This window comes from Mauremys mutica, chromosome 18, assembly GCF_020497125.1.
Source record: "Mauremys mutica isolate MM-2020 ecotype Southern chromosome 18, ASM2049712v1, whole genome shotgun sequence".
NCBI lineage: Eukaryota > Metazoa > Chordata > Testudines > Geoemydidae > Mauremys > Mauremys mutica.
This window is the reverse complement of record NC_059089.1, coordinates 17284558-17309989: the sequence shown is the minus strand read 5'-3', so window position 1 is coordinate 17309989 and position 25432 is coordinate 17284558. Positions and strand designations below refer to the sequence as shown.

The window sequence follows — 25432 nt, the reverse complement described above, 5'->3', positions numbered from 1 at the left end:
AGATCACAGGAGTCGGAGCAGAGTGCACCTCGGCAGGCCTCCTTCCCGAGTTTGCCGAGTGCAGCACAACTATCACATTGCATTAGACAGCCGCCCAGGCTGCTGGTGTGATCTGCTACCGAACATGCTGAGCGCACCGGGGAACAGAAAAAGAAGGCGAGAGAGAAGAAAGGTAATTGCGAGACAGACAGGAAGGAGAGACAGAACCAAAGGGAAGCGGGCAGAGAAAGGGAAAGATCCATAGACAAAGAGCTTGTGTGGAGCCTTGCTAGATGGGCATGGAACCCATGCACCACTTTCCCTCTGGAGCCTGGGTGCACATTGCTTGCCCGGGGGTCCATCGAGGAAGAGGAGTGTCAATCCACCCACACCCCACCCAAAGGGAACACCAGATAGCAGGAGGAAATGTATTTCATTCACAGCACACTGAATGGCTGGGCGAGCTCCCATGCTTAAAGCACCATTGGATCTTGGATGTCCACACAAAGCAGCCGGGATCTCATTTCCTAAGGTCCCAAACAAACAACCACATGGGACTCATTTATCTACCTTTAAAGAACAAAAGGCTGAGCCCACCCAGCTGTGGTTCCAGGGAGTCTAGGTATTTCACCTTGATGCTCACCAGTGCACTGAGTTCCCTGCTCAGGAAGGGGGGACATATCCTCCCCCACCCAACAACTCACCCAAGATAAGCTGGCCCTTGGCCACAGCATTAAAATCTCTTGCTAAGAATTGTGGCTATCCTCCTTTCACTGGTTGAGACTTGTGCCGATACAGGGTCCTCTTTCTAGTGAGTGCATTTCCACAGACACTGCAGGCCTCACCCTGGCATGACAACACCCTCCGTCTTGTAGGATCATGGGGGGCTGGAAGGGGAGAGACAGCAAACCTCCTCCCTGGCTCTTTGGTGGGACCCAGGATTGTGTAGCCAAAGATTCAGTGAGATCAGAGATCAGGCAACCCCGGCCCGATTCCACAAGCAGTTGGTCTAAACCCCTCTCTGAAAAGAGGGTCCTTCACACAGCATTAGAAACAATCAGAGTGACGGTGGCAGGGTGCTGAGCATCCTACAAGCCCGGAGTTAACCCCTTAGCGCTCCCACAGGATGGAATCGATGCTGGGCTGGGGACTAAAGACCCCGCGCTTTCCTCTGGCTCCATGACGGAGCTCTGCAGATGCAGCCCTCTTAGTGCTCTGAAAGGGGAGAGGCCTGCAAAGCAATCCAGGTTCATACCCACTGGCTATCCTCCCACGTCCTCAACCAGCCTGGGCTGTTAGATTCCTTGGTTGTCTATTAAATGCATTTTTCACATTCTGGTAGCCCCCAGAGGGCCCAGCTGAGACCCCAGTGTGCTGGGTACTGTACATACAGCGAGACAGCCAAGTGTCCAGTTTAACTAGACAAGACAAAGCAAGTATTATCCATTTTTTCAGACAGGGAACTGAGCCAGAGGGATTAAGTGACTTACCCAAGGTCACAGCGAATCTTTGGCAGAGCCAGGAAGTCCTGTTCACTAAATGCATCCTTCCTCTAAGAATTGTGATCCTTGGCTCTCGAGAACATGACTGAGGAGAGCAACCTGCTAGTTGAGAGACTGATCAGTAGGTCCACTCCACCAGCTAACAAGGATCAGTACACAATTCCATGTGCTGATACAAGGCAGCTAGTGAATCGCTTCAGTTCCCAGTTCCCTTACTTTAAGAGGTATACAAAGGGTGCTCTTATCAGCCTGCAGTAACTGATCATACAGAATCAGGAACCCGAGCAGGAAAGGCCCCTGACTTGCCAGCAAGTGGTCATGCTTTTGTGGGATCCTGACATGCCAACGTTCAAGCCACCGTCTTTCATTTGCTCCATTCCCTAGGAGGCTGGTCCAGACATCCAGGAAACTGAATGATCCACACACCAGATGCACAAGTGAAGGCAGCAGCAAGTATTTATTTAGCCCACATAAGAGGGCTTCTCAATACTGCAACCAACTCTGCATGGACCACTCCTCTGTTTCTCCAGGTGTCTTGCCTACCCCCACCCATAAAAGAAAAGTTGGGCGGATCCAAATCCCACTGGGGCTTTCCACTCAGTTCAATTTGCTTCAGAACAGAACCTTAAGATCTCAGCCCTTTCCAAGGCAAGACACCAACTCACCCCAGGAAGGTAAAAAAGTGGACAGCTCTCAGATCTGTAAGTCTACACCAGTGGTTCCCAGCCCCTGGTAAACCAGTACCAGGTACTACAGGCTCCTAGCCCTGTCAACACCCTACTTTAATTACGTGCATCTTTGGTGGGTCCCAGTCTCTGCTGCCCATCAGCCACTTAAATAGGTATGCTCCAATCCACCATGAAGCACAAGGGTCTTCTATGACAGGTTTCAGAGTAGCAGCCGTGTTAGTCTATATCTGCAAAAAGAACAGGAGTATTTGTGGCACCTTAGAGACTAAAATTTATTTCAGCATGAGCTTTCGTGAGCTACAGCTCACTTCTTCGGATGCATAGAATGGAACACACAGGATATTTATACATATCTCCTGTCTGTGTTCCATTCTATGCAGCCGGAGAAGTGAGCTGTAGCTCACGAAAGCTCATGCTGAAATAAATTTGTTAGTCTCTAAGGTGCCACAAGTACTCCTGTTCTTTTTAAGGGTCTTCTATGTGACTAACAAATCTGTAAGCAAAGAACAGGTGAATTTATCCTGACCGACTGATACTAACGCTGAAGCCTCCCAGTGGATTCATTACAAATGTAACATTTATTTACCATAAGCATGCGTCTGCCCTTCAAGATCTTGCCATCAGCATGGTCACCACCCTAGAGCCGGGCCGTGAAAACAGAGGACCCTAGTGCAACACAGAAAGGAGTGAGCATGTATAATCCTGAGGTGTTCAAGCACGGACTCTCCTAGGAAATATGATTCTCCACCTGGTTGCCCTGATCAGCCACCCCAGAATCCAACAGCTGTACCCCAAGATAATGACTATACAACCCTGTCATCTCAACACAGACTGCAATGGAAGGGCCAGATTCTGGTCTTTTACACTGAGTAGTGCCTTACTCCACGAGTCGGATGGCTGACTTCAGTGGAAGTATTTATGAAGTAGAGTGCTACTCACCTGAGTAAAGGTACCAAAACCACATAATTTTAAGAGCCTCTTTACTGGTTCCTGCTGCTGTCTGTGGGTTGGACTCTGCCACCCTGACCCCTGGTGAGTCGCACCTCACTCCACATGGACTCCCATGGAAGTAAGCAAAGGGTATGGTACTACACAGCACTGGCATAATCAGGCCCTACGTTTCTGTCAACGGCCAAAGATGCCTGTTTTAAGATTAGCAAGGCTGACTTTGGTGTCTGTTCTCTAAAAGAAGGGGGCTCGGTACCTCTGCCAGTTAAGTACAATTTGATTTTTGTCCTGCTTTAGCCATAAGAAACGTGCCACATTTAGACAACTAATATCCAGAGCAAGTGTCCGATTGCGAGCCCCTGACTCCTGCTGCTCAGCAGTGACTCACCGAGCAATCCATTGAAGTCAGCAGGCCTGTCCCCAGGCAGGTAGCTGCTCATTAATGAGTGCAAAGGGGTCACAATCTGGCCCCAGGTGCTTAGTCGAGTTTCTCTTTGGAGAAGGCAATTCAAGCCCACAAACCTCTGGGCAGATTTTAAATTCACAGGATTGCGTCAAGGGGACAGGCAGGAACTATACCTGGGTTCCTTCAATACCCGCATTTGCCCAGTCGCGTGCCTACAGCTCACTTCGCACACACCCATGTTGCAGCACCTATTAACAAGGTGCCAGCAGCCAGAGCTGGCCGCTTTGATGTCATTGTTCCCCCAGGTTCGGGTAAGTAGCCTAGATGCGAGTGCCGGCTGGATATACACCAACAGGCAAGTCCTGGGTGCTTTGATGTGGGCGTCTGGCTGGGCACATGCCAGAGCCCAGGCCTGGGTGCTGGGCTAGGGACAGGCCGTATGAGCTAACAGACTGAATTACATTACAGGTGGCAGCCACTGATCCCAGCCGCAGCACAGCATCGGGGGAATCGGCACCACTGCCCATGCAACAGCTGCTCTGTTCATAGCTAGAGAACAATCTCCAGGGCTAGCCGGCTGGCACTTCCTTATGCACTAACATTCCCCCACCAGGAAACAGACGCCCCATTTGTCTGGTGGGGACTGACCTGTCTGCACTGGCTCTTCGGCCACAACCCTCCTGATTTCAAGTTCCAGGGGATGCAGCATATTTGATCTATAGAGAAGGGCAAGTGGGGACAACAAAGGGATAGATACTTCCCCGACCTGCACCCCAGACAGCTCCACTGCAGCCACAGACTGCGCGCAGCGTGAATCAGAGCAGCGCTTGCTAGGGAGGCTGAGGCACCACAAGGGTTACTCCAAGTACCAGAGCTCGTTAACAACAGAAGGGCAGGACTAGCGATTTTTATCTTTAAAAAGCCCACATCCCAGGTTACAGGCTGCGCTAGGCAGCGCACTTGGGCGCAGCTGCTGTTCCTTTAAGGTATTTAACAACAAAGTGGTTGAACAGGCTGGCTCCTCCCAGTGTCTGTACATTCCCTCAGGGTCCCCCCGCCCCAGCGAGTGACAGCAGGGACCCCAGTTCAGGGGGATGAACTACCACTCCCAGAATGCCCTGCTCACAGCTACAAGATAAGGGCAGGGACTGTTCTTCCCAGCTGGGTATTGTAGTCTTTGACTGACTTGCCCTTCCAAGGGGCACTGCAGGGACCCTCCCTCCCCAGCTCCAGCCGGCAGAGCAGAACGAGGTTCTCCCTGGGAACGCTGCATTTCCCATCTCACAGGCAGCAACACACACATTTAACCCTGCAACCCCGTTTCCCTGCCTCTGACCCAACTTACGTCAATCTCCCTAGCGAGTAAAGACAGTGCACTGTGTAAGGAGTTAGTCTCCCACTCTCCTTCAGCTTATCATGCCCAGCTCGGGATGGGGGCACAAGCAGGGAGGGTCTGGGTGTCCCGTGTTCTAGGGGCAGTGGAATTCAGAAATTGAAAGCCAGCCTGACACCCATGCATTATTGCAGCTTTTCAGTGCTAAAGGAGTCTCCATCTCACATGACCCCCCCTGCGCCCCAGATCTCCCACTAATCTAGACCCTCAGCATTAGTGGCTAAGCACTGGGGCGAGCGTGGGGGGAAAAGAAACAGTTTTCTAGCTAAAGCAAAGGATTGGGAGTCAGGAGATCAGGTTCTGTTCCCAGCACTGGTAGTAGCAGGGGAAACACAGCAAGCAAGACGCTTTACCTTTATTGATCGTTTGTTATTATTTGCATTGCTGTGGTGCCCCGAGCCCCAGTCAGGGACCGGACCTTGTCATGGTAGGTGCTGAACAAACAGAACAAAGACAGCCCCTTTTGTGCTCAGCACGGCACATACACTTTGTAAGAGAAAGTCCCAGGTGTCTGGCTGGTGGGTCTTGCCCATATGCTGAGGGTCTAATTAATCACCAGATTTGGGGTCAGGAAGGAATTTCCCCCCTTGGTCAGATTGGCGGAGACCCTAGGGGGGGCTTCACCTTCCTCTGCAGCAGTGGGCAGGGGTCACTTGCTGGTTTAAACTAAACTAACGTAAATGGTGGATTCTCTAACCTGGAGTCTTTAAATCATGATTTAAAGGACTTCAGTAACTCAGCCGGAGGTTAGGGGTCTATTACAGGAGTGGGGCGAGGTTCTGTGGCCTGCAACGTGAAGGAGGTCAGACTAGAGGATCATGATGGTCCCTTCTGGCCTTAAAGTCTATGAGTCCCTGCACTGAAGAGCTTAAAAACAAAAAGATGACAAAAAGTGGGAGGGAAACTGAGGCACAGGGAGAGGTGACTTGCCCAAGGTTATACAACAGGAGACCAGAGGTCTAGTTCCATCCAGTCCTTCATCTCCCCCTCTCCTCCATATCTAAAATGAGGATAATATTGACAGGGTGGTTGTGAGGCTTAAGGCGTTAATCTTTGTAAAGTGCTTCTGTCTCCTCGGGTATAAGGCCCTCTATATCAGCACAAAGCAAACTTCTGTACTGATCAGACATCTCTGACTGCAGGGCTGGACTTGCAGATGATGGCTGCGCAAGTCACGGCCGTTTGCCTATTGCCTGCAAAACCCCCTTGCACTATTTCAAGCTACTACAAGAGGGGGATGCAAAGACAGACTACGGTCAAGTCAGCATGATTTTGGGGGGTTGCTAATTAGATATACAAAGTCGTTTGCAGTTGCATTTAAACCTATAATGTAAGATGGGGAAGTAGTGACCAAAACAATACATCTCTACCCCCAATATAATGCTGTCCTCGAGAGCCAAAAAATCTAACCGCGTTATATCGAACTTGCTTTGATCCGCCGGAGTGCGCAGCCCCGCCCCCGGAGCACTGCTTTACCGCATTATATCTGAATTCGTGTTATATCGGGGTAGAGGTGTATTACCAGCAGCTGATGGCTGTTTGGTGGGGGCCGGAGCCTTATTCCCAGCAGGTTAAACTCTACAGCCCAGAAAACAGCATTGAGGCCAAAGCACTGAATGGCCTTGGAGTGTCGTATCTCTACTGGGACGTTTTGATTACGCCAAGCACCCATCCTGGTCTCTGAGTGTGGCATGTTAATGAAAACAGCCTGCACTGATCTCCTTCAGGGAAAGGCTAAAGTGCATTGGTGGGGAAGCTCATGCTGCCAATGCCTACAGTGGAGCTGTGTGGTGGATAAGCCGTCTCCCAAAATCAATCCAGCATTTCTCATAAATACTAGGCTTGTGATTAAATTGGGGTTTATGACCAAAAAGGGCCCCCTTGATACCATATAAAAATCTTCACTGCATCTGTCCAGAACCTTGATTTGTTTTTGCTTATCGACAGAACGTCGATATCATCCACAGCCCTGCCCAGCAAGCGGGGAAACTGCACTGCCCGGCTAGCGTGATTTGGGAGAACGGCCGCATAGCCCCCGTTCTGCCTCACTCTGAGCTCTCCGCTCTATTTCGACTCCAGAATCTGTGGTGATGCATGAAGCAGAAAAGGCAGTTTGATCATTTACCTCGCAAAGGTATTGTGGTCATCGATCCGCTAGCTGTATAGCGCTTTGAGATCCGCAGAAAGGAAGGACTATAGAAGGGACTCGAGAATTTGCTGCATGTGGCACTGGGATCTTGAAGCAGAATGCACAGGAGCCCCTGGATGGGAACGGGGGAGTACCATCTCACTCTGTCCCCAGGGACACCCTGAGGTGTCCCCCTGGTAGCATAAGTATCTGTTTACATTCAAATCACCAGTTACTCACACTAACGCCCACAGGGGCTCAGGTCAGGCCGTGACACTGACTTTCCGAAGCACACGAACAACGAAGAAGCAGCATGAACCCAAGGCGCTCTCCTGGAGGGATACAGGTATGACACGTGCCCCTTGGGTCCCTGGCCCTTTCCCAGCGCAGGTTGGGTTTGGAGCAGGGGGTGCGAGCGGATAGCAGCACTTCGGCCTTGTCAAGGCCGTCGTTCTCCAGGGAGCCACAGAACAGACGTGGTCCAGGCAGTCCGGGTGGAAGCCTCCCCTGTGCTGCCCTGCCACTCTGCCTCAGCTCTGCACCCGGAAGGACCCACTCTGGGGATCAAAAGGGCATTCAAACTGCATCTTCAGTGGGTCCTGGGCCTCAGCCGGGCCAATAAAGGGACCAAATCAGTGCTAACTGCAGTGGTGTTTTGTTCTTTGGGCACCTGCCACCAGCCTGGGACAACCCCCTCCCATGTATTTCACAAGGAGACCACAGTGCTGCCTATGGGAAGTCTTTATACCTAATGCAATAGAGACTGGAAAGCAAAATGGCCCAGTGGCTAGAGCACTGACCAGGAGACCTGGCTCGGCCACCGCCTGCACTGTGGCCTTGAACGTGCCACTTCCCATCTTTGCGTCACTTTCTCCATCTGTAACTACGGTTGCCAACCCTCCAGGCTTTTCCTGGAGTCTCCTTAATTAAAGATTATGTCCTGTGATGAAGCCTCCAGGAATACAGCCAGCCAAAATTGGCAACCCTATATAATGTAACACAGACGGGGATTCTCACCTTCCTTTTCATCTGTAGCTTTCCCAGCTCTCGAAGAAGTGTGACGTGAGATCCAAGAATCAGCACTGGCTACCAAGGACAAGTTTTTTCTGTGCATTATTCTTCCCACAGCCCCCTGGAGTGAGCTAGGACCACAGGACACTAGAGTCCCAATGTTACTCGTTAAGAAAGCTGGAGCATTTTTGACCAGACCCTCCATGTAACTTGCTGGTTCCAGCCCCTGTAGGCCTGACGCTATACAAATTAGGGCTATTGTAGAATCTTAGCAAGAAGAGATGCAGAGCTATGAAGTCATCCAATCTTCTAATCATGGCAGGTCCTCCAAACATGGGGGATATCATTAGCTCCTTTCCCATACACCCAGCTGCTTCTTTTAAGAGTGCCGTGCAGTCAGATGAGCAATTTGTAGAGCAGGGATTTGCAACCTTTTTCATTTGCAAACCCCTACAAAATTTCGAATGGAGGTGTGGACCACTTTGGAAATCTTAGTTTGTGGACTCCCAAGGGTCCATGGACCATAGGTTGAAAATCATTTTTGTAGAGGAACTCAGTTTACCAGGCCAGTCCTTCTGTCATACAATGTCACTTCTGGGACACCTGGAGTGTCCCAGTTTCTCTTTCATCCCAATGTTTTAAGAAGTACAAAGTGTTCAAGGCCCCTCTATACGGAACAGAATTTGCTCTGTTTGCTATAAGAAACAGTCCAATGGAAGGAGCGCTTGATATGCTGAACAGTGTTTGGAGCAAAGAGAAGAGTCCAAAAAGCCACATGGGATCAGAACTGCTCTTTTGCTCAGAGCAAGGGTGAACACTGGGTTGGTGTTTCATGATAATCTCATTCTAAACACTCAGTTACTGGAAAATCCCTCCAACTCTGAAAGATGCACCCATTGCTGTTGAGTCAGATGTTGGGAGTAGCAAGACCAATGCACTTTAAGAAGTATGAGTATTGTGACCCTTTGTGGCTCCATTTATTTTGGAAACATGGTCACCTTAGCAATTGGCATCCATTTTCATCTGCAAAAAGGTTACATTGAAGTACAACAGAATTCCTCTTTTAGGGTTCAGACAGACCCCTGCCGCACTGGTCCATAGCATGGCTCTCATTGCACACTCAGAGCCTTAGCTTTTGCAACAGTGAGTGAGTGGAAAAGTTGTTCATCTAGCCACAAAGCACCATTAGCCAGGTTTATTGGCAGATGAGAATAAGGAAAAAGAAAAAGAGTCTTTCCTGGGACATATGTTCCAGCATCCAGCTCCTCGGCTCCCTAGGCAGTTAGATACTTTCAACTTGAAAGTAGCATAGCTGTAAAGTCAGGAATGCAAGTGTCTCCTGGAGTAGCCAGGACAGAAGGAAGGAGAGCGAGTGAATTCAGTGCTGATGAGAAGCACCAGCGACACACTTCTCTTCAGACCAGCCTCCCCTCTGTGTTCACTCCCCCCCCCCCGCCCCCATATCACCCTGCTAACATGTCTCCAGCCTGAACTGGGAGTCAAGTCAAGTGGCAAAAGGAGAGTGCAGTGCCCAGCCTCTCTGAGGCTTTCTGGGGCGGGAGGGCTTCACCACCCAGTACTGTGGGGAGTCGCATCATGGAGCAGTTTACAATTATGGCCAGGTTTTCAGCAGTGCCTCAGGGAGTTGACTCTCATTGACGTTCACTGGGAGCTGGGTGCCTGACTCCCTTGGGCAATTCTGGAAAATCCCACCTTTAAACTTTTAGGGTGACATTCCCCAACCCTTGCACCACGTACCCCTCAAAATCAGCAGGGCTCTGTGGAGCAGGCACTACTCAAGGCAAGAAAAAAAAAAAGTCAGAATCGGGCTTTTAATATCCATCTCCACTATGGCTCCCAGCTAACAAAGAGCTTGGTTTCCCCACAGACGGATTTACAGTTATACCCTGTGGTTAACACCCAGTTCTCCTCCTCTTGTCCCGTCCTTCCTGTGTCTGGCAGGCAGTTTGTTTCACAGCCGTTGGGAGGGAGTTTGAGGTGTTTAACAGTCAGACTTTGCCATGCTCTGGGAGGCTCTGCACAAACTCAAAGCACTCGGATTAGGGCTCAAGCTCCACCTCCTCACTAACCAGGGAAGTTTTCTGCACTCCTAAGGGAAGCAGTCACTTGAGCAAGCCTCACTTTGCAGACAGGAAACTGAGGCAGGGGACGGCCAAAGTTTCCAGGTGCCCAACTTAGACACATGGGGCCCGATTGTCAGGGGTGTTCAACACCCACAATGCCATTCGGGTCAGCAGAAGCTAGAAGCGCTCACGCCCTTTGGATGCAAGTAACCTCAGTTCTGCTACCTGGCAAACCGGTGACCCCTTTGGAAAGTTGGGCTACATGTGACTTGCCAGATCTCACACCAGCATGCCAGGCACAGAACCCAGGACTCCTGACTCCAGCCACTAGACAACACTCCCAACATCATGCTTCAATAAGGTCAACTTATTAAAGGACAATGTAATTCAACATTTGTCATTTACAGGGGCCACAACTCTGCTGACTTAGCTGGTCTTACACCAAGCTAACTCCATCGTCCGCATTGACACCAGCGTGTCAATCAAGCAGGTTGTATTTTGCCTTGTGTTCTCTAACCCAGGGTTTCTCAACCCGTAAGGTCAGGACCCAAACTTGGGTCAACAGAATGTTTCAAAGGGTCGTGTGGCAGCTCCTGTCTCTGCTCCAGGCACTGCAATCTCCGGAGTCCCAGCGCCACTCAGGTTTGGCCATTGTGATGACAGGAGTCCGGGTAGGCCAAATTTGAATGAGTGGCATTGCAACCCCATGAGCCATGTCACAACTCCACTAGGACCACATTTGGTCCAGTCAGGAGCATGGAGCCAACCCTGAGTGGCGCTGCAAGCCCAGAGGTGGCAACACCCAGAGCAGAGAGCCAAGGCCGGCCAGCCTCACAGCACAGGAGCTCCCACTGTGGGGTGAGTGCCAGGCAGGACCCAACCCACCCAGGAAGCAGGATCCAACCAAAACCATTCTAGAGCCTCCACCTCCAGACTATTTACTGGATCGCGACAGGCTATAAACATTTACAAATAGGTCCTGAGCCCAAAAAGGTTGAGAACCACTGCTCTAAACGACTGCCCAATAGGAAGTGGCTGGACCCTCTTCATGGTCAGACAGTGAAGGAGCTTCTCAGTTTGTTTCCAGTTACATCGGACCACGGTATTTCCTACCCAATCAACATGAACCCATTGAGAGGATCATTAAGTGCCGCTGAAAAAAATTCCCCCATGGATACAGCACCAAGTGGCAGTACCAAGCACAAGAGGAAGACTCCAAGGGTCCCATGTTATGCCCCAGTTCTGAAACAGGTCTCCAGATGGGTACCGAGGTTTGCCCACTGAGCTCACAGCAGGATGACGGCCTTCTTCATAAACGTTGCTGAAAGAATTCCAGCGACAGGTTCTAGTCTCAGTGGCTATTTGTACAGCATCAGCACTATGTTAGCTGCTTCACATCCCTTTTCTGCGGGCATTGCTGAGAGATTGATGCTAGGTTCCACTACCTTCCCATGGCTTTTTTGACACAGGAAAACAAGTTTTCGGATGACACACTAGGTGAAACAAATGTTCACATACCCATAGCAGGTATTTGCAGGAACAAACATGCATTTGCATGATGCATGCAGATAATTGCATCTAAATTCATAATGCTAACATATTGCACTGGTAAGGCACTTTCCTGCTCAGGTTTTCCAAAGCGCTCTACAGATATTAATGAATTAGCCCACGACATTGCTGTGTGGGAGGTTGTGGAATCTCCATCATTGGAGACTTTTAAGAGCAGGTTAGACAAAGACTTGTCAGGGATGGTCTAGATAATATTTAGCCCTGCCATAAGTGCAGGGGATTGGACTAGATGACCTCTCGAGGTCCCTTTCAGTCCTATTATTCCCATTTTACAGATCTGAATGGAAGGTCACAGGGGCCAATAGGACCAATAACCACTGCTTTGTGTGGAACAAAAACTAAAGATGTTACTCTCAGAAGTGAAATTAAGAAGCCAAAAGTTGGAGGCAGCTAACTACACTGGGGAACACCCTGCTGTCTACCAAAGCATGCCAGGATGAAACAGTGTCTGGAAGAGAAGAAAGACAGACAGTGAGATACTCTGGGAGGAAACACTTGGGTCTGGGTGAACACTTAGCTTGTTCATTTCTAGATCTCCAAGCACTTTACAAAGGTGGTGTACGGTTACTCCCATTTTACAGATGGGGAGTCACAGATAAAGTTACTTACCCCAGATCACCCAGCAGCATAGCTGGGGAATGCAATCCAGGACCCCCAGGTTCCAGCCCAGCACCCTAGACAGGGTTTGGTTTTGGAAGGTGTGAATATCAAAATGAGCAAGAAGGAAAGTGGCCAAGACGGAGCTGCCCCATCCCCTCACCAGCTGCCTTTTCCTAAGCCGTTTTGCACAATGCTTACCCATGTCTCTTGTATAAACACAAACATTTGCAAAATATGCACTGCACAGTCCAGAAACTTGCTCATCCTTCCCCACAACCAAGCCCAGCTGCCAATACTCACTGCAGTCTAATGGAACGCTGCTTTTGGGGTGCCCAGTCCAAGATGTTTGTGCCATCCCAACTCATGCTGCCCAACAGCATCAGACCCTACATTGAAACCACTGGAACTATTCCAGAGGGGCTGAGCACTTCTGCTAACTACACCAGTAGGTCACATTGTTTCTCCTGTTGAGTGGCACCTTACACTGCATACAGGCCCAGCCAGTCTCACGTTGGGCTCCCAACAGTTGACCCATATGGAGCCCATGGCCAAGTCTGGAAGTTTCAGACCAAGCTTTACCCCCCCCCCTTTGCTAGTCAACAGCAAGTGAACTTTGGGGTGGTTTCAGCAGGCCACCAGGAAAGGGGAGCAAGTGGGTGCTGATGGCGGAGTCACATTGAGATGGTAAATCTAAACCACAGAGAAGGAACTCTTAAACCAACCCAACCTCACGGAGAACACACCACCACACCCCATAGACAAGCTGAACTTGGGAGAAGCCCCAGGAATTGCACACCTGCTCTACTGGCCATACAGGGCCTGATCCAAAGCCCACTGGAGCCAATGAAAACATTCCCATTGCATGATGCCCTATGGGTATGGGGGTCAGGCGGGTCTAGATGGCCAGCTGCCAAGCTGTGACTCCCCCCTCTGCCGGTGCCCCAGAAGAACATACATCTCCTACAACTTGCCTGTCACATACATGTCAACACTCAACGTGGGGCAGGCCATAGTCCTCAGCAGCACCTCTCACCCACGGATGCAAAAATCCTCCACGAACATTGAGCCCTACAATACTTCTGGTTGGTCGGGAAAGGGCACAACCAGCGTCCTTTTGCCCTTCACTGAAACTCAGCCACCTCTGGGGTGGAGCACCAATGCCAAGTGGCTTCCACAAGGGAGTGTTGTTACTAGGGGATTGAAGTAGGGCTAAACCCCCAGATACTGGAACACAAGCCATGAATGATGCCTCTAAAGAGGACCCTTCTCTCGCTTTCACTGACTTGGCATCAGAGGAAGGCAACCAGAGTCTATGGCTTGGCAAAGAAAATGGACCAAGGGAACAAAGGCAGCCCTGGGTCAATAGAAGAGTAGAAAGAATTGAACAGCCACGTGGATCTGTCCATACAGAGGACTCCTCTGCAGCAAGGAGACACTGAGTGTTTTGGGAGCCCACAGATTTCCATTCTCACCTGTATGCCAAGGGCATTAGGACACAGTCCTCTCCCCAACACTGATGCAAGCACCTATTTCCCAATTCCTTGGGTGACTCTCCACCTTCATAGCAGAGACTTTGCAAGGCCACCTATGCAGCTGAGCCAGCATGTTTCTACCATGCAAAGCCAGGGTGTGGGCATGCAAAGAAAAGAAATACACCCCCGGTATATGGTGGAAGTGGGTTCTGCACAGCTCCATTTACAGCAGCGCAGGGATAGAGGGGGGTGGTCCTCAAGAACATGGATTTTGTGCCACAAGCCATAGCGTAAAGTGGAATTTATAACCCAGTTGCCTGGGGATGGGTAGATGGGAGGTTTGAGATTTTTGCCTTTTCAGTACTAACAAACAAAGACCACCGCACCGCTGGCGCAGCACAGGTATAGTGGCCATAGAGCGGTGCCTTGCCCACAGGTCCAGGGTGGATTCAACCTCCCAAGCCCCAAACAAAGCCTGGCTAAACACTGATTAAGGACTCCGAGATGCCTGCGCTACAATCCCTTCAGCTCAGACAAACACCCGAGAGAAGGAGTTGGCCTTCCAACAAGCCCTGAAGTTCCACAAAGCTCAGGCTGTCAGACTAGTCAGGAAAAGCCAATCAAGTTGGAGTCAAGCATCCCCCACTGGGAATGCCCACAACCCGGCCATCAGACAGTCTCTCTGCATCTAGAGATGTTTTAATGAGAGCGCCTCAGCAGACTTCAGCTGCCTATGTAGCCCGCTGGGAGAGAGGACGGGAATCTTAACTAGGCCTTCAGTTACTTGGATTTGGAAGTTTGTCTGTGCAGGCAGGGAGTGACAATTAGCATCAGTTATATTGTGCACACAGATCTAACTAGCAATTGACTGTACTTTACCTACTGTTGCAACAAAGAGGGAAGAGGCTTCAAAATGCAAGGACGTATTTCCTCAAAACTGCCTATCCAAACCCTCAGCTGTCACACTTCACCTAGGCTGGAGGACAGACCCCTTCACTTTCCCACGTGCACCATCAGTAACAAGACAGCCTTCAGGTTCATTTTCTTATGCAGAGCCAGGGTGACCAGATGTCCCCATTTTATAGAGACAGTCCCAATTTTGGGGTCTTTTTCTTATACAAGCTCTTATTACCCCCCACCCCCGTCCTGGTTTTTTACTTTTGCTGTCTGGTCACCCTATGCAGAGGGAGTTTTCCCCTTCCTACCCAGGAGCACACAATACAAGAATTAAGGATGCTTTAGCCAGATAAGTCACCCTCCTACCTACCCATGCCCAGGCAAGAGATATTTTGACTTTCTGGCACATAAAGGAAGCTAAATGCCAGCAGCAGGTGAGACACTGGGGAAAGCACATAAGTGTTTGTTTCCTAGAGTCACATCATCCAGTAGGAGCCTGACCCTGCCGTCCATGTGGACCCAAGCCTCCCACTGGTTTCAGCTACAATGAGGTGTAGGAATGCAGGGTTGGGCCCTCAGGTGAAATTCATACTTGGAGGCGTAAGGCTCAGTTACTTGGTATTTCTGTGGGGAATGGAGAGGGTCCAGAACGCACCATCCCCCACCCCACCAACACAGTATGAAAGGCACCTTCCTTCACCAAGCCCCCGCCCCATCACCTCTCAGACAGGGTTTGAGCCACTGATTCCACACCAGCAGGAAGCCCAGGGCCTCTCTTCAGCCTACCTTACCGCACTGCGAAAGGGTTGCAGAGATTTTCGCCTGGGCCCTTTACATATGAGTGAAATTCACCCAACATGAGCAACTGGCACAAAGCCCTTTGGAGGACAAGAGTTCACAGCTGGCATGGAGGAGCCATGTTACAACAGGACTCGTCAACCTTCTCTAAGAAGCTCTTGGCTCTATTTTGAACTCTCCACAGGAGACTCTCAGTCCCCACCCTGCCCATCGCACAGCCCACACAGGCTACAGAAACTCTCCTACCCCAGAACTTGTCATGCCGTTCTCGTAGGGCTATGTAGAAATCCCTGCCTCTGCACGGCAGCACAAGAGGGAGACTAAGGCACAGCGCACCAGTACTGTCAGCTCCTCTGGGATTCAGAAGAGGATTCTCACCCCAGGAATAGCCCCCGTGTAGCTCTGCTGTTAAAAGCTTAGGCCTCGCCTCTGCAATAAACATCTGAGTAACTCTCCATAGCGTTAGCCCCATCAACTTCAGTGACGCTGCTTACATGGTTAAGTGCGTAACCGGCGCTTACCTGTCCAGAGAGGCCAGTCCACAAGTTTCTCTTCAGCACCCCACTTTCTTGAGCACTTTAGCATCTCAGCAGCCTTCTCACGCTGGAGCAAAGGAGGGTCCAAACAGAACAGAGCCCTTCAAAGAACTTCCTTGATCTTCCCTAGACTCAAGCACTTCCCCATGGTCACAGGCAGGTTAATCGTCATCTCTGTTAGGTGGGTCCCCACACCACTGGCAGCAATCTGCCTTATACTCCAGACAATCTGCTCCACTATTTCCCAGGGCCACCATTTGTTATACCAGTCTCTGTTCAGGCCCCCTCCCCCCAGCTTATTTTCAGCTGTCCTCCCAGGGCTGCTCCCTAGGAACACAAACCACATCTTAACTCAGCCCTAGCACCTCTTTCATTAAGAAGAGAAAGACAGAAACAAGCCAGCTCTTATATAGCCATGCCCAGTCATGTGGTTCCCTTTTGGTCACATGATCTCTCTGGGAACCACACCCACCCTCATTGCTGGGCCTTACTGGGCTGAAAGCTCATAGGGGGGTGACCAGGCATTGGCTTTAAAGGGCTAGCACACTCTGCTATAAAATGCCTTGCTGTATAAGGCTGGGCTTAAAAGTTCAGAATGTATTCAAGTGCTTTGCTGCATTGGGGCCCAAAGTTACTCACATGGGTAAATGTTTGCAGGATTGGGGTCTTAGACTATAAGCCTTTCAGGGCAGAGACCTTGTGCTATTTGAACGGTGAGGTGCATGGCTCCATTCTTGGTGATGTGCAAAATATAATGATAATTAATAGCAGAATAAATTTCATGTATTCACAATCATATCTGAAAAAATAATTTTGTTACATAAATACCTTATGCCCCAATCCTGCAAACGCTTAGGCCCAGATCCTCAAAGGTATTTAGGATTCCAATTCCCACTGAAATCAATGGAAGTCAGGAATCTAAATACCAGGCTTTGAGGATCTGGACCTTAAGCACAGACTTAACTCTAAGAGCTGGAGTAAAGTACTCAGGTGTTTAAAATTAAACCAATGCCTAAATGTTGGCAGGATTGATTTAGCAAATTAAAGCTGAAAGAACTTTTCATCATGTGGTCTGTTTGGTTGTGGGACAATGAAAATAGATGTGTCAGTTTCAGTGGGGGCATTTCTAGTGGGTTTCAGGAACTAGCCAAGGTTTCAGGAACCCTGCCAGAGAGGTTTCAGTCCAAACAAAATAGGGGTGAAAACATTTTTTATTAACATTTTCCCATAACATAAAAAAATTACAAAATATTTCTTTTAATATTTGTAGAACTGTTGTTTTTTTTACCAAATCCAAATCCTGACCCTATTCTATTTGACAAGTCTCTTTAATACCAGCTTAGTCCTCTACACAATTAAAAAAAAATTAAAAAACAAATATGCACATGCTCTCTGAGAAGGATTAATAAAGATTTCCTCAGTCAATACATGTAAGTGGAGTCGAATGAAATGAGTGTTTTAACATTGAAATGCCACCTAAACTCCAAAATTGTTCCTGACTTCCTAGATTTTCACCCTTAACAATGGACAGCAGCAGAACGAGGAAGACATATCACAAGGCTTGCATGCACTGGGGGGGGTTTACCGCAGAGTAGCTACAGCCATGCAGCTACACCAGTGCAAACCCCTCCTGCAGCTGCTCTGCACCAATGTGAAAAGTTTCAAACAGGGATACGTCACGCTGGTGGACACTCGACGTTTTTACCAGTGTAGCTATGCTAGTGTAAAAACCCCTAGTGTAGAAAAGCCTTTTGGTCCAAGATTGGGGAGGTTCACACAAAAGAAAAAAGAAAAAAGGGAAAAAAACAGAGACCCTGGGGGAGTTTGCAGGTGTCAGCTATTAAGCATCATTAGGAGAGGGGACTATTGGACAATCCACGTAATCAAAGGGAAAGAGAAAACAAGGTATTTCATTCTCATTCCTATGCAAAGTTAATGCCAAGTGCATTTCCCTAAACAGCACTGGACTGTGACTTAGAAGACATGGGGATTATACCCAGCTTTGCCACTAGCTTGCTGGTTGACTTGGGGCAAGTCACGGCCCTGCTCAGTGCCTCAGTTTCCCCATGTGTAAAAAACTGGGATAAAATACTGATTTTCAAAGCGCTTGGAGATCTACTAATAATAGCACTAAGAAAATATAGGTATTATTATTATATTACTTACAAAATGGGTTGATCCTGCAACAAGCCGTACGCCCACAACTTAGGGTTGTCGACCCTCCCGGATTGGCCTGGAGTCTCCCGGAATCGACATTGATCTCCCGGTGACTACTGAAAGCAACCCAGGAGATTTTAATAGGAGATTTTAAGAAAATCACATTACATCAGGCTGAGGGGAAAAAATCTCCCAGAACTTCAGTCAGAGTTGACACCCCTACCTCAACTACCAGTGATGTCAAAAGAAGGGCAGGAATGGATCCATGTAGAGTGTCTTTGCAGTCGATTTGTAACATACCTTCAAACAGCCAAATACTAAGCTCCAGAAGGACGACTAGCACAGTGGTCCCCAACCTTTTCGTCTGGCAGGCGCCAGACGAAGGACCGTGGCGGCAGTCAAGCATCCGCCGAAATGCTGCTGAAATTTGGCGGCATTTCGGCGGCAATGCCTCTGGATGACGCCGCTTGCCGAATTTCGGCAGCATTTCGGCAGATGCTCGATCGTCAGCCAGGACGCGGGTGCATTTAGATGCCCCCGCGGGCGCCATGACACCCACGGGCACTGGGTTGGGGACCCCTGGACTAGAAGGACAGGGTCTCCTTTCCCTGCTGGATAACCAATCCCAATGTTTTCAAACCAGAATTAAATGTGGGTTCTCACTTTAAAGCAAAACCAAAAACTAAACAAAAACAAGCTCTTGCACACCTGGCTGTGAAAATTAGAAAGAAAAACACTGAACAGCTTGTACAGGTTATTTCCTTAATGTAGCTCACAAACTGCTTCTGATTAGCGTTTATGGCACATGTAAGTAAGGTTTGTTCTCGTATTGTAGCTGAAATCACTTTGCTGTATGTTGGGTTGGATCTGCCTGTACTGCATTTTGAGACCTTGCCACTGGTTTTTGTACTGGCATCTTTTTGCTGTCCTGTTTCTCTAGGGGTTAGTTCATTCTCTCTCCGCTCTCCTGCCTGCTCCCTTTGCTTGTCCAAGTGATCCAAACCCATTGGAGTCAAAGAAAGCCTCCCGTTGCCTTTAATGGAAGGTCCCTGGCACCAGCCTCCTCTCTCTCTCTCTCTCCCTCTCCCTCCCTCCCTTTACAAAAGGGGCCCAAACTTACATTCCTCACACACCCAACGCTCCCAGTGATTTGTGGGCATTCGAGTGTAAGGAACGCAGGAGCAGGTCCAAGTTCTTCAGACACTGGGTCCTGATTCTCCATTCGCAGCACCGCAGAAGAGTGAAGAACCAGCCTCCCTGACTTTCCCGGGTTCTGTAAGACACAGGGCTCAGCAAGGTTCTTAAGCTCATGCCTAACTTTAAGCACATGAGAATTCCCACTGAAGTCAGTGGAACTACTTATGAATGTAAGTACCTCGTGAACAGAGGCCTCAAGCCCTATATACATTTACTACAATGTATAAGCAATAATCTTGCCAGTTTGGTGCAAGAGCCTTCTCCTCTGCAGCACTTGCCCTCTAGATTAACCTTCTTTTGACTCTCCATCTTCCCATCTATTTTGTAATCTCAGCTGAAAGCATATGCTTCCTCCTTTACTTACCCCTCTTCATTTCTCTCTCCCTCTGCTATACTTCTATTTTTTAACTTTTTAGCTGTATTATGTAACTGTGTAATACATTGTAGGACCTAGCTTGTATGAAAGATGTGATACAAAAATAATATTTATACTATTTTTCATGGTGCTCGTCCCTAGAGTGGCTGAGCATCCCACAAGAAACATGAATGAATTTATCTTCACAACATCCTGGTGCGGTAGGGAAGTATTTAATATCCTCATTTTGCAGTTGGGGAACTGAAGCACAATAAGATTAAAGCCAAAAGTTCTAATCCTGCAATTTTTTATGCACATGCTTAATTTTGCAGCTGTGAGGGCCCCATAGAAATCAAAGGCAGTGCCCATGGTAAGAAAGTTAACCATGGGTTAAGTGTTTAGAGGATCTGGTCAGAAGTTTTCAAGAGTATCCTCTCTTTTGGGGTGTCCAACTTAGGACCTCCAGGGCCTGATTTTCAGAAGTGCTGCACACCCCAAAATTCCAGTGTCTGGGAGCAGCAGGAGAAATCATGAAAATCATGCCCAATGGGTACCAAGTGAGGCAGCCAAAAATGGAGGCAGCCAAACCTAGAAACCTCCTTTGAAAAGTTTGGCCCAAGGTCACACGGGAAGCATGTGTCAAAACAAAGAGTAGCACTCAGGTCTCCTCAGTCTCTGACCTGAGTCTTAACCACAAATACCATCCTTATTACTGGAGCAGGCCCATTTAAGTTAGGGGGCGCTTTTGTTTTTATCGGAGATTGATCCTGCAAGGAGCTGGATCTTGAGAAGGTAGCTGCAAAGATAAAAATGAGAGCCAACATAATTCAGAAACTAGCAGGTACAACCTGGGGTGCATCGGCATCAGTGTTGCGAACACCTGCAAACAATAGCACTTGTATATGCAGTAACTGAATATTGTGCACCGGTATGGGGCAGATGCAGCCACATGCGACTTGTTGACACCCAGCTGATGCAGTGACGCGGGGCATCACTGGAACCCTTGAGTTGACTCCCACACTATGGCTACCTGTTCTGTCTAACATCGCTCCCGTGCCAATACACTGAACCGCTGTGACACTCCACAAAGCTCAGTGAATCCAGGAAAACAGACATCTTCCTATCCACCAAGACCTCAACAACGCCCCCCTCCAACGTCGTAAGTCCCGCAAGCCTTCCTGGGAACATTCGCTTAGCCTCATGCAATCAGGCTACGATCAGACGGAGGCTTGGAAAGCAGATTGTGCTAAACAAGCCTTAAAAAATAAGCCCCTTGTGCTGGATCCCACGCAGAAGGCTCCTGGGTTTGACCTTCCACAGACATGTTGGTCAACTCTGAACCAAATCCAAACAGACCGTGGTAGATGCGGACATCTAATGCACAAATGGAAAATCAAGGACTTCCTGGCGTGTGAGGGTGGCTTCCCACAGCAGTCCTTCAAACATACCCTCACCTACTGCCCAATTTATAAATATGAAGGAGGCATCACTGCAATAAACTCTGCTACTTCTGATGTAGCCATTTGGCTCAATCAACTTCAGGTGAAATTGTAATTGCTGCTCTGCATCAACCATACGAAAGAAGACGACGTTAATGAGGCAACTAACATGGGAAAGCGAGGAGCCTAGGATCAGGCCCTAAAAAGTGCTTTGTATTGTGTCCCTCATGGCCAAATCCAGATAAAAAAAGCACAGTCCAGCTTCCGCAACCCATCCCACCCACGGTGTAGAAGCAAGACTGAAAACTGGAGCTGGCTGAAATTTGTCATTTGAATTTTTTTCCCCCAATGAGAACGGGCTTGTTCAATCAAGATACATGTCCACGGGAAACAGCTAGGTGCAACACCATGCTTTTTGTTAAAAAAAATAATAATAATGAAAAAAAACCAGGTGGGAGAGAGGATGCCATAATCGAAAACCAAGAAAGCTTGGGGTGGGGGGAGGAAGAAGGGAGGAGTTCGGCCTAACTTCTTCATCTTTTTAACAAAACCCAAAAAACCTTTGAAGAAAAATTTTTCATCAAAAAAAAAATTCAGGAAAAAAAAAACATCTGGGAATTGGCAGTTACCACTGTCGCTCCTTGTACAGGACTCTCCTCTTCCTCAGGCCCTCAGCCCTACCACAGGATTCTCCTCCTGTTTCACTGCTCTTGCTACTTGTCTTTTACTTGGGTTTTCTAGATTGTTTTCCACGGTCTTATGTTTTAACTGCTTGTGCAATGCACCAAGAGTACATAAAATACTGTTAGCTGCAAACATTGTCAGTGGCAAGGCCCTGAGATGGTCTTTCATTTATAAAATATTTTATTATTCTATTGGTATAATCATATTTTATACATAAATGAAAATAAGAGGTTTCCCTTTATAGTCAGAGGCTTGGATGAGATAGTTTTCTAGGGCCTGAACCATGAAAATGGAGCCAGGCAGGGAGCACCATTGAAGTCAGGAATGAGTGTTGCCTTAAAAAGTGGGGGGACACTGATTCTGATTCTGGAGTAAATTTACACACCTCCAAAAGGTCCCAATTCTGCAAAAGCTCCAGGCAGACAAACCCCTGGGCATGCACAGTGGGCTTGATCCTGCTTTGATTGAAGTCAGTGGCAAAACTGCCATTGACTTCTACGGTGCAGGATCAGGCCTGGATTCCCTCCGAAGTCAATGGGGGATCCGTGCAGGCGCAGGGCTCCGCTGGCGCAGCGCGCGTTGCAGGAGCGGGGCCGAGGTGGTTGCAGGATCGTGTCCACAGCTGCTGTTCCCGAAGCCCGGCGCACCGTGGCGAAGGGACCTCGAGGTGATTATTTGTACCTTCTCTGCGGATCGTAACATTTCCTACAGAACGTGGGAACCGAAGCGGGGCGGGAACATCGCCTGCCCTGCCCGGTGAACTCCCGGGTCTCGTAGGGCGCTCGCATGTTCAATGTTGCCGGTAGGTAGGACGGGAGCCATGTGCTTTCCCTGCCTGGCCAGGTGGGGGCCGGATCACACGCCCAGGGGAGGGATTCTCCAGCTCTGGTCTCTAGGATTGTTAGCAATTAATTATTCAGTATTTTTATTATTGCATCTCCGCCCCCCCCCCGTCCCACCTGCTGGAAGGAGGGAGGGAGAAGCCCAGAAGCCACCCAGCGTCTCAGGCCAGCCCCCGCTCCCCGCACATGGTGACCACTCACCTGCCAGGGGAGGCAGCGCAGCCGCGGGGAAACCAGCCTCCCCACCCGGGGGGCACGTGTCCCGTCCCCGCCGCCCCCCGGCTGCAGCCCCCCACGCCCACCCCGGCTCGGGCTGCGGGCTGCCGCGGCGGCGGCTCCGCTCTCATGAGAACATTCCAGGCAGCAGCCCCAAGTCTGTTAGGTATTTGAATAGCACAAAGGAACCGCCTTCCCCTGATTGGCCGGCCCGGTCTCTCCTGGGCGGGAGGCGGCTGCCCGTCAGGCCGGGCCGGGCCCGGCGATAGGCTGCGGGAGCCAAGGGCGGGGCTGGGGAGGACATATAAATAGCGGGGGCTGGGTAGGCGAGCGCTCATTGCTTTGCGCTCAAGGTGCGGGCGGGTGGCGAGGGGGGTGGCGGTGGCACGGGGGCGCAGGGCGCACCGGTGATGGTGGCTCCCCTCGGAGCGCTGGCGACCCCCTGAGAGAGACACAGAGAGAGCGAGACCCCCCCCACCCACCCCCAGCAGCCCCCAGCCCCTCCCCGGCCCGGGTGGATGCGGCCCGGGGTGTCTGGCTGCCAGCGCGGAGCGAGCAGATGCTGGGGGGCCGGAGGAGGATGGAGTGCGCCCTGGACGCCCAGAGCCTGATCAGCCTCTCCCTGCGCAAGATCCACAGCTCCCGCACCCAGCGCGGGGGCATCAAGCTCCACAAGAACCTGCTGGTCTCCTACGTGCTCCGCAACGCCCGGCAGCTCTACCTGAGCGAGCGCTACGCCGAGCTCTACCGCCGCCAGCAGCACTACCAGGAGGGCGGCCTCCTGCTCGCGGCGCCCCCGGGCTGCGCGCCCGCCGGAGAGATCCCCCCGGAGTTCAGCCCGCTCCAGCTGGCGGCCGAGCCCGAGGACCCGGAGCCGGGCATGCAGCAGCCGCGGAGCTGCGGGCTGGGCGGCGCGGCTGGGGGAGCCCTGGGAAGAGGCGGCGGCGACCTGCTGGAGGTGCCCGTGTGCGCTGCGCTCCTGCCCGGTGCGCCCCAGGAGGACGACCCGCTGGAGCTGCAGCCTAGCCCGCCCCAGCAGCCACAGCCGGCGGCCCCTTCGGCGCTTCGCAGAGACTCTTCCCCCGGCTTCTACCGGGGCGGCGGCGGCGGCAGCAGCGCTTCTGCGGGGCTGCTCTACCCGGTGCCGGCGAGCTGTGACTTCGGCAGCCCGGCGCCTCCAGGCTCGGCCATGAGCGCAGCGAGCGGCGGCGCCTCGGCGCATTGTAGCAGCCGCACCACGGTGCTGGACCTGGACACCCATGTGGTGACCACGGTGGAGAACGGCTACCTGCACCAGGACTGCTGCTCGCAGTGCCCGTGCTGCTGCCAGGGCGCCGCGGGACTCGGCGCCCCGCCGCCTACCCCGGGCACCAAGCGCAAGTACTACCCGGGGCAGGAGGACGAGGAGGACGGGGACCCGGGAGGGGTGGCGGTGGGGGGCGGCGCCCCCTTCTCCCCTTGCAGCAAGCGAGCCCGCTTCGAGGACTTCAGCCCCGAGCAGCCCCCGGACTCTTCCAACATCTCCAACTTGATCTCCATCTTCGGCTCCGGCTTCACGGGGCTGGTGAGCCGGCAGCAGGCGGACTGTGAGCAGCCCCTCAACGGGCAGCTGTGCGGCAAGCAGGCGCTGGCCAGCCTGGGAGCCTGGACTCGAGCCATCGTGGCGTTCTAGGGGCGGGGATGGACGCGGGGGGGGGGGGGGAGCGATCCCAGGGACACGGACTCCGGAGGGGCCCCTGAAACAAAGAGGGGCGGTCGGGGGGAGGGGAAGCCCAGCTCATGTTTTCTAAACTGTACAATAAAAATCGCAGATCTTGGGACTTTATTTTTGCAGAGATGAAAAGCACCTATTTAACTATTCCGTGTGTCCGCTCGGGCTTTATTTTGTATTGAGTGCGGGGGCGACGCGATCCCGGGAGCCTGCCACGTGAGGCGAGGGCTGCTGCCCGGGGGAAGCCGTGTGTGCCGGGGAAGAGTTGGGAGAGCTGCACTTCTCTGCCCCTGGAGGAGCTGCTTGGGCTGGGGGGGGAGGGTGGGAAGAGACGCCGCAGCTTGCAGAGGCCGTTGGACTAACTCGGGGGGATGGGGGGGATTCTGCCTGCAGGTCTGGGCGGGGTGTCTAAGCGGGGAGAAGGAGCCTACAGAAAAAAGGGGGAGCCCAGTGCGAACGATTTTGTTGTTGTTGCCTCGGTTCTGTTAAACTGCCACGCTCCTCGCTTGTCCCAGGCAGGGGGAGACGGACCCCTGGCGCGTTTGCAAGGTTCCTAGCGCGCGGGGTGGATTAAATCCTTCCGTCTCCCATTCAAACTACTTCATTTAGTTCCATTTTCCTTTCCCCTTCCCACACCGCCAGCAGCAGCGTGGGTCAGTGCCTCCCTCCAGCAGCGCGCTTCCTGCGGGAGCAGCCTTCCTCTCGCTTGCTCTACTTTTTTCCTTTTATTTAAAAAAAAAAAAGCCGAAGGCAGGAATGAAAACATTTCAACTTTCCTCACTTGCCAGAAGAACTGTCTGCTGCGACCCCTCTTCCTAC

General features: G+C 51.0%; 1 protein-coding gene and 1 long non-coding RNA gene across 2 annotated transcripts in view; one reads left to right on the top strand and one right to left on the bottom strand.

Moving 5' to 3' along the window:
* Positions 1-19873, bottom strand: part of LOC123352393 — a 128363-nt gene extending 108490 nt beyond the window's left edge. Inside the window, exons 1-3 of the long non-coding RNA XR_006574158.1 lie at positions 19290-19873; positions 18179-18285; positions 15998-16079 (exon numbers count right to left, since the gene is read on the bottom strand). This is a non-coding gene — a long non-coding RNA (uncharacterized LOC123352393). The remainder of the gene's footprint in view (positions 1-15997; positions 16080-18178; positions 18286-19289) is intronic.
* A 3384-nt stretch (positions 19874-23257) lies between these two features.
* IER5L (immediate early response 5 like) lies at positions 23258-24946 on the top strand. The gene has a single exon (XM_044992226.1). It carries the CDS (start codon positions 23462-23464, stop codon positions 24572-24574), a length of 1113 nt encoding a protein of 370 aa, XP_044848161.1. The 5' UTR covers positions 23258-23461; the 3' UTR covers positions 24575-24946.
* Positions 24947-25432: the final 486 nt, after the last annotated feature.

Coding starts and splice junctions, on each gene's coding strand:
- IER5L (XM_044992226.1), top strand. CDS start 23,462: ATGCTGGGGGGCCGGAGGAGGATGGAGTGCGCCCTGGACGCCCAGAGC.